The 8213-nt window shown below is 38.0% G+C and overlaps 1 protein-coding gene across 1 annotated transcript in view; it reads right to left on the minus strand.

Annotated features, from left to right (window-relative positions):
* sart3 (spliceosome associated factor 3, U4/U6 recycling protein) overlaps nt 1-7130 on the minus strand; it is a 25077-nt gene extending 17947 nt beyond the window's left edge. Inside the window, exons 1-4 of the mRNA XM_016553891.1 lie at nt 6857-7130; nt 4005-4131; nt 3344-3448; nt 673-857 (exon numbers count right to left, since the gene is read on the minus strand). Coding sequence (XP_016409377.1) covers nt 673-857; nt 3344-3448; nt 4005-4131; nt 6857-7054 — 615 coding nt within the window. The 5' untranslated portion in view covers nt 7055-7130. The remainder of the gene's footprint in view (nt 1-672; nt 858-3343; nt 3449-4004; nt 4132-6856) is intronic.
* Between the last annotated feature and the right edge of the window lie 1083 nt (nt 7131-8213).

The raw sequence follows: 8213 nt of genomic DNA on the forward strand, positions 1-8213 counted from the left end.
CTACTCTACACTGCTCAAAACTCGCGTTTGAATCGTCAGTGGCAAATCCTTTAAATATGAAAACGTACTTACAGACTGTGAGTCAGAACAGCCGGCATTGTTGTCTACTCTCCCAGGATCAGGAAACAGTCCTCCATAAAATGCGCTGAACACATCTTAATATTTGGGTTGAACTGTTCTGGAATAGTGTTGTAAATACAACTTAACCACTGATTTCTAGTCGTGTCCTTTCTAAAAGAGCCGGCGGCTTGAGTGAGCGGAGGTCGGCGGCTAAAGTGAGCGGAGGCCGGCAGTTTGATTGAGCGGAGGCTGGCGGGCTTGCGGCAACCACATGTGACTACCCCGGGCTGGACTCCGCTTCGTCCACAGTGAAAGCCGATCCGGCGATTTAGGTAGGCGTGGTTGACTTAACTTTTATAAAGAATATCTCTTTTGATTTGAGTCTTAGCAACTTGACAGATCTTCTTTATGCACCAAGAGCTTGTAACATTCCAAAGAGAAAGGAAAAATTTAAATCGCATCATATGACCCCTTTAACATCCAAAGTCGTAATTCTCATTAATATTCATGTGATATTTAATAACAAGTATTTCAGTTTGGTTATTTTTATAGCAATTTAATGCCATGCTGATATTCTGTAATAAATCTGAGTAGGAACCCAGAGTAAAATACCTGTACTGTGGAGAGAATAACAATCTCGAACTCCCTGTAGGCCTCCCAGATTGTAGCTCCTTTAGTCATGTGTAAACCCACTGCAGTCAGCGCCCTCTCAAAGATGGAGCGCACCCGCTCAATGCCTCCCTGGGCTCCCATTCCCCCGATGGAGTACTGTACGTACTCCAGCCAGATCTCTGGACCTGTGGATGTGTTTACCAGTATCTTTTTTTTTTTTAAATATCCCAGCACAGGATTACCTCAAAACAATCCATTTTACAATTAAGCAGCAATTACATGTTATTTATCAGATTATTGGTGGTAACAGATGTAGTATTTATTTATTTAGATTTGGTTAATGCCATATCAGCAACAATGGCTATATTCATGGCAACATTAACAATATAATTTCAATTAGGGCTGGTAATTTAACGCGTTAATTAGATGAATTAATTATGGTGAAAAATAACACGTTAAAATTATTAACGCATTTAACGCACTTGCATCATACAGTTACATCATATAGTTAAGCAATATCACTAGGGCTGGGTATCGTTCAAAAATTTTCGATATCGATACCGATACCTTGACTTCGATACCGGTTCCTGAACGATACTTTTTCTATGAACGATTACATTATCTAAAAAAAAAAAAACCGTTGGTTTTATTTTTCAGCTTGTTGATGTTTATACAGTAACCGGTGTAAACTAGTAGGTGTGTTCGACTTGATGCGGACCGACTGTGCAGACCGATCGGTGTATTACAGTATCACGAGAGCTAAAGAGAGCAGACTGCTCCGTGCGCTTTTGAATCGCTCTCGCAGATGTCAAACACTGATCGATCTGCGCCGCACCTCTTCTAGTTGAACACTAGTGCTGCAGGATTATTGGCTCAAATTTGATGTGCGATTAATTTGCGATTAATTAATCGCCACATTATGTAATTAATTAGATAAAAAAATTGAATCGCTTACCAGTCCTAATTTCAATATATAATTTACAATAATATAACTTTTTCTTAAAGAAACAATCATTATACAAAAAACAACAATAGTACTGATAAAAATCACATACAATCTTTCAATTTAATCAGTGATAAAAAAATCTAAAATTCTTCCAGGAGTAGGGATGGGTATCATTTACATTTTATTGATACCGATACCGCTTATCGATACTGTTATCGATACTATTTGGTGCAAAAAAAATATGAAGTGAAAAGTTGTTAAAAATTTCAAGTTATTTTATTACTGGTGAACTTTAGCAACTGTATTAAAGTTCTCCAGTCAAGAGCAGTGAGTTATTTTTCTCTTTGTGTTTTATTTTATTAACATTAAAGGAATAGTTCACCCAAAAATGAAAATTGTGTCATTATTTACTCACTCTCAAGTTGTTTTAAACCTGAATGAGTTTCTTTTTTTCTGTTGAACAAATTATTTTGAAGAATATGGGAAATCATTCAGTTGGAGCTGGAGCCGCGCTACATAATTCAGTGCATTGCTTGAGGTAGATGTTGTTTTGTTAGTAAATGTTTCATTATATATGACTAGTGTTTAGGGCTGTGCGATATGGACAAAAAAAACTATTGCGATTTCTTTGATCAATTTTGCGATTTCGATTTATTTCAAATCCAAACGTTTTTTCTGAAAATGATTTTTCAGCATTGTGATTCTCTTTTATCACAGTACAGTAATACAATCTTTCATAGACATATTCACGTTTAAACTCAATAAATATAACTTTGTTTAACTACCACCACGAGTGCCATCTATTAATGCCTTCTAAATTTCCGTGCCAGTCCATGTTATTTTTTACTGCGAATAATGCACTGTCACTTTCAGCGCGTGCAGCACAGCAGAAATAGACTCTTTGCGGAAACGATCGCAGCATGACTGCTGCAGACACACCGCTACTGGAGCGCACTGCCGGACCGCAATCGCGTGCAGTGTGAACGCTCTGATCCGTTAACATGGGCGCGGAAAAAATACACACCACAGACTGAGTGTGTGAACCTAGCGTTACGTTTGTATGCCCGCCCGGTCTGTTCTGTTCTCGTGCTCCATTTAGGCGCGCTGCATTCTGATTGGTTCGGATAGCATACTGCGGGAGGTCGGGGCGCGGAAAATCGTGCCGCACAGCCCTACTAGTGTTGCCTCCTTCGTTCACTATTACACTACTGCATATATTGCATCTGACACTGGTGTCGCTTAGTTTTGTAACGTGAGCCCACACTTTCGAAATTTTCACTCTTGCCGCGATGACTGATTGCACGCAAACACACCGCACATGTGCATGGATATCACATGCACGTCGAGCTAACGTCAGCCACATCATTCAGTGAAGGGAAATGACAAGCAGCAGCTTCTATTTCGTCATTAACATTAAAGTATACAGAGATAAAACAACGCAAGTATAGATAACAGTATCGTTTGTCCTGAAGCTTATCGTTATTCCGGTATCGACCCAAGTACCTACCGGTCCAAAAAAATACCGGTTCTCGGTACCCATCCCTATCCAGGAGAGACTTTTTTTTTTTTAAATGACTTTTAACAGATATAGATATATATATAAACAGTATTTTACAGTTAGCTCAAACATTTGATCTATTATTACATTTAGAAAACAATAAAAAATTTGACCAAATCTAAGTTTCAAAGAATCGAAAAATAGGAGTACATTAAAGCCACACTTACAGACATAATCCTTGACAGCCCTCTCGAACAGCTCGTAGACTTTCTCACGGTCTGATTCGTCTTCTGTTACGCGAATTTCATCCTTCAGCCAGTCCAGCCAAATTTCTGTTCCACCAAACAAATCAGTCAAACAGTCACACAATACCCATATCACCATATCATAAGATCTCAGCACGCCTTTAGATATTAAAGGGGTCATATGATGCTGCTAAAAAGAACATTATTTTGTGTATTTGGTGTAATGAAATGTGTTTATGCGGTTTAAAGTTAAAAAAACACATTATTTTCCACATACTGTACATTATTGTTTCTCCTCTATGCCCCGCCTTTCTGAAACGCGTCGATTTTTAAGCGCAGTCCAGCACTATATAAAGAACTCTCATTATCATGTCCAGTAAATTCATTAGAATCATTAGGACAATTCAAATTTTCCTGCAGGGCTGCTGCAAAAAGTCCTGTTCCAGGAGATCAACTTTCCTGGAGACTGATGAGTACTCAAACCTCAAGAACTAATCAAAAAATAGCCTGGACTCTAAAAGCACTTAATGTTCTTTTACATTATATAATATGCACCACTCTCTGTTGCAATATCAGAGAAAATCCGGCTAACGCACAAAGAGAGCAAAGAACAGAAGAGCGAAACAAAATAAGGATGTCCCACCTTCAGTGAGAGGAAAGAGTTCGCTCATCTTCTGCCTGGCCTTGCGTAGTCTGTGAAGCTTCCCTTCTTGCCGCAGGAGTTTGATTAGGTCAACATGGCAGTTGTAGTCAAACACGTTGATTGACAACTGTAGAAATGCAAAAGGGTGTTGACATTAGCTTTATCATATTCACTTTGTATTCACAAAATATTACAACTGAATTGATTCACCAAGTATCTCGTAGACGTAGAAGTTGACCTACTAAAGTTTAACATCAGGAAGCATGTTAAACTCATTCAGCATCAATACATCAATGTGAGATTACACTGTTTGAAGAAAAATCAAAATCATGAACCATACAAGCAAAATATCACATGATTGCAATGCTTCTGGAAGTATGCAAGGTATGAACTAAATCCTTCCAAACATTTAACAACCTATACGTTTGGATGGGAGGACGGCTTCATCTGGACAAGGCGGGCATTCACTGTAGTCTAGCATGCAAGAGTGGGAGACACTGGAACAGCGCCACTTCCCACAGAGAGAGAAACTGTGTGGGACCTAAAAACATTGGAATAAATCAGATAATGCTTACCAATGTGACTTCTTGTAATTGATCCACTGCATTTTGCAGGGAACAAGTGAAACTTTAATCTCTGCTTTCTTATGTATTGCAGCTGAACACAAACTGGCTGATGGTTTAGAGATCGGACACACTTAGTTGACATTACAGCTGCTGCATGACTGTGGTTGTACAGAAAACATCAGTGACTTTAGTTGTCAGGAATGCTCTGAACTGAACAATACAATGCATGCAAAGCCACAGAGACTGAACCAAACCTGTGCATTAATCATGGAGAATCACAGATAAAGCTGTCACTCTTGCTGGAATAAAACTATATCTTAAACCAGTCTAAGCTGTTTTTTTTATCTACTAGCTTGGTCAGTTCCATTATTGCGGCATAATAAAGACCCTCTTAAAAGTCCAAGTTTTAAATGCTGGCTGGGAAACTAGCTGAAGACTGGCTTATCCAACTTTTATATCTAGTAGGGCTGCACGATTATGACAAAAATCATAATTGTCGATTATTCCCTTGAAATTGTAATTGCGATTATCACAATTTACATTGAATGATGTTTATACCATTGTTTGATGCAACTGCATGCCGTATTTTTATATGAAAATAAACAAGCTGAAAACACTAACTGAAGAACCTTTAGTGCTTTTCTATAGTATTTAGTACTATAGTGCTTTTCTCAAATGTCATATATATTGGATTGGTTCGTTCTTTAAATTATAAAAAAAGTAAAAATATGAATGGTATTATAATATTATACTAAAACTAAAACAATGGGAAAACCCTTAAGATAACATGTAGAAAGAAAAAAAACATATCTTAACCGTGCAGAATAACATAAGTGGACTTTGAACGATTAATTGCCGCTTTGTACGATTACATAATTGTGGCATCCATAATTGTAATTGCGATTAGAAATTCGATTAATTGTGCAGCCCTAATATCTACCTTAATGCATTTGCAAGATGCTTTCATCCAAAGGGATTTACACTGCATTCAGGGCATACATTTGATCAGTTCATGCTTTCTCTGAAAATCTAACCCATAACCTTGGTTTTCCGAGCTAGACCATCTTAAAGGGATATTTCACCCAAAAATGAAAATTGTGTTATCATTTACTGATCCTGACATTGTTCCAAACCTGTGTGAGTTTCTTTCTTCTTTTGAACAAAGAAGATATTTTTTAGAATGCTGGTAACAGTTGACGGTAGCCACTGAATGGCTAGTAACAGTAGCCATTGACTTCCATAGTAATTTTCAATACTATGGACATCAATGGCTACCGATAACTGGTTAACAGAAGAAAAACTCATACAGGTTTGAAACAATTTGAGGGTGAGCAAATGATGACGAAAATTTTCATTTTGGGTGAACTATCCCTTTAAACCAGCTATGGCTGGATTAAACATGTTTTTTTTATAGCTGGAATAGATACATCATTGCATTCTTTCAAGTAAAAAAACTTACTTATGCTCTCATAATCTTAGTACAAAAAGAAACATGGAGTACTACAAATTTATAAAGTCCGTTTATTGTGCCGCACTGGCGTTTTCATCTACTAAGTTACTGTATACAGTTTGTGAAAACATAAACAGCATCCACTCCAAAACAGAAGGCCAAACAAACCCTAAGAGCCCGGAGCAATGTAAGGAGTCAGAACAAACACGTGGACATGACCATTACTTGCCACTGCATGTGGTCTGTAACCTAAAACTAATGTGTTATAAACATGATTCAAATCTAAAGACATCACAGGAACTAACAGGTGCGTCTTTGTCCTCATTTGTAAGTCGCTTTGGATAAAAGTGTCTGCTAAATGACTAAATGTAAATGTCTTGACAACTCTGTTGCTTATAGCTGCTCCACATGAGCTCCATGGCGTCAGCGCGCGTAATCAAAACACACCAACACTAAACTTTATTATTGTATAATTCACATAAATTCTTTTGACATGCAAGGTCACAAAGCTCCATAAACACAGCTGGGACTGTATTTAGGTAGAAAACATAAGTAAAAAGACGAAATGAAAGGGCAGTTTGAGGGTTAAATATCAAGACGCAAGTCTTCGCTAGCTCGCTTAAGCCTTTGCTAGCCACATTCCCCAGGAACAGAGTTACGCATTTCTAAATTGTATTACCCCTGACCATGTATTTGGTAAGTTAAGCATGTAGGACCTCTCTAATAAACGGGCTCTGCCAAATATATGAAGACAAATTCCCCTGCAGAGTCGTTCGTGCGGTGTTTTGAGAGCTGCGTATGTGAGGACAGTCGTTAGCCTCATTCATTCCTCTCACCTGTTCCTCCAGCCTCTGGATCTCCGCTTCATTCTCCCGCTCGTCCTCAGACGTATCCTCTTCATCTTCCTCCTCGGAATGCTCGACTCCCATCCCTTCTTCTTCTTCCTCCTCCGAATCCATCTCTCGCTCCATGCCCTCAGCCTCTTCTTCAATATCTGGCAACAACGTCTGTTCTTCGTTACCCGTCGCCGCCATGTTGACTACTATCTGCCTGGAAACAGGGGCAGGGCTCGCGCGCACACAACACAAGAGCTCGCGCGAAAAACAGGGGCTCGTGCAAACCAGAAGGCGGGGCTCGCGGAAAAAAACAGGGGGCGCGTCCCAACTACAGGCATTGGCCGCTGTTGTCGGTATGGCATTTTTGCTTGTGGTCTCTTCCAGCCAAATTTTCTGTGGTGGTTTAGAAAACTCTCATTCTTAGTCTGTCAATATCAGCATTAAAATGTTCACGCTTTTGTCCAAAGCGGCAGTAATAACATAACAGTGACATTCCGAAATATACACATATAATATACATTATAGATGTCAAATATTTAATATTACTCAGTGTTGAAGAGTAACTAGTTACATGTAACGGAATTACGTAATTTAATTACAAAATAAATGAAATCTAATACAGTTACTGAGAAAAAAATGTGCAATTAAATTACAGTTACTTATGAAAATGTTAACGATTACAAAGGAGATTACATGTGAATATTGGCACACACATACAGATATGATTGATTTCTTTCCCAAATTGCATTGACTGCTTTAAAATATGAGAAACCAATGTTTCAGGAGTTTAGGACACAGAATAGGACACATGCTTATTTGATAACTGTTTTATTTCATATTCGGGTTTGTGTATATGCTTTTTTATTTAAGACTCACTGTTTTTTCCGAAGGATTGTTAGATGCCGGTGTTTCCTGTCATAACTATGCAAAGATCTGATTTAAAACACAGTATCATAGCTATTAAACTATTTCTTAAATCTGTATTTAACCTCAGAACGATCTCAAAGTACAAAGAGGTGCTAAAGTCTGGGATAAGGGGGCGGAGTAAAAAGTGAAAATTTTTATATTATATTACATTATATTATATTATTTTTATATTAATTTAAACAATTATTATCAAACAATTATATTCATTTAGTAACATAAATATATATTAGTGTAGGCTATATCTTTAGAGTTTTATAATTCATTATCTTCTTGTAGATCCACCGGTTCACATTTAAAACTGCGTGTTTTCTGCGTAAAAATAAGGGTCATTTTTGGCTTTGCTCTAAACCAAGCGGCAACCTCCCGCTCTCTCTCATGAAGCCAACAAGGAAGTGACTTAAACTGTAATTCATCAACTGGCCGCTAGAGG

This window comes from Sinocyclocheilus rhinocerous, unplaced genomic scaffold (genome assembly GCF_001515625.1).
Source record: "Sinocyclocheilus rhinocerous isolate Xijiao unplaced genomic scaffold, SAMN03320098_v1.1 scaffold615, whole genome shotgun sequence".
In the NCBI taxonomy this organism is placed as follows: domain Eukaryota; kingdom Metazoa; phylum Chordata; class Actinopteri; order Cypriniformes; family Cyprinidae; genus Sinocyclocheilus; species Sinocyclocheilus rhinocerous.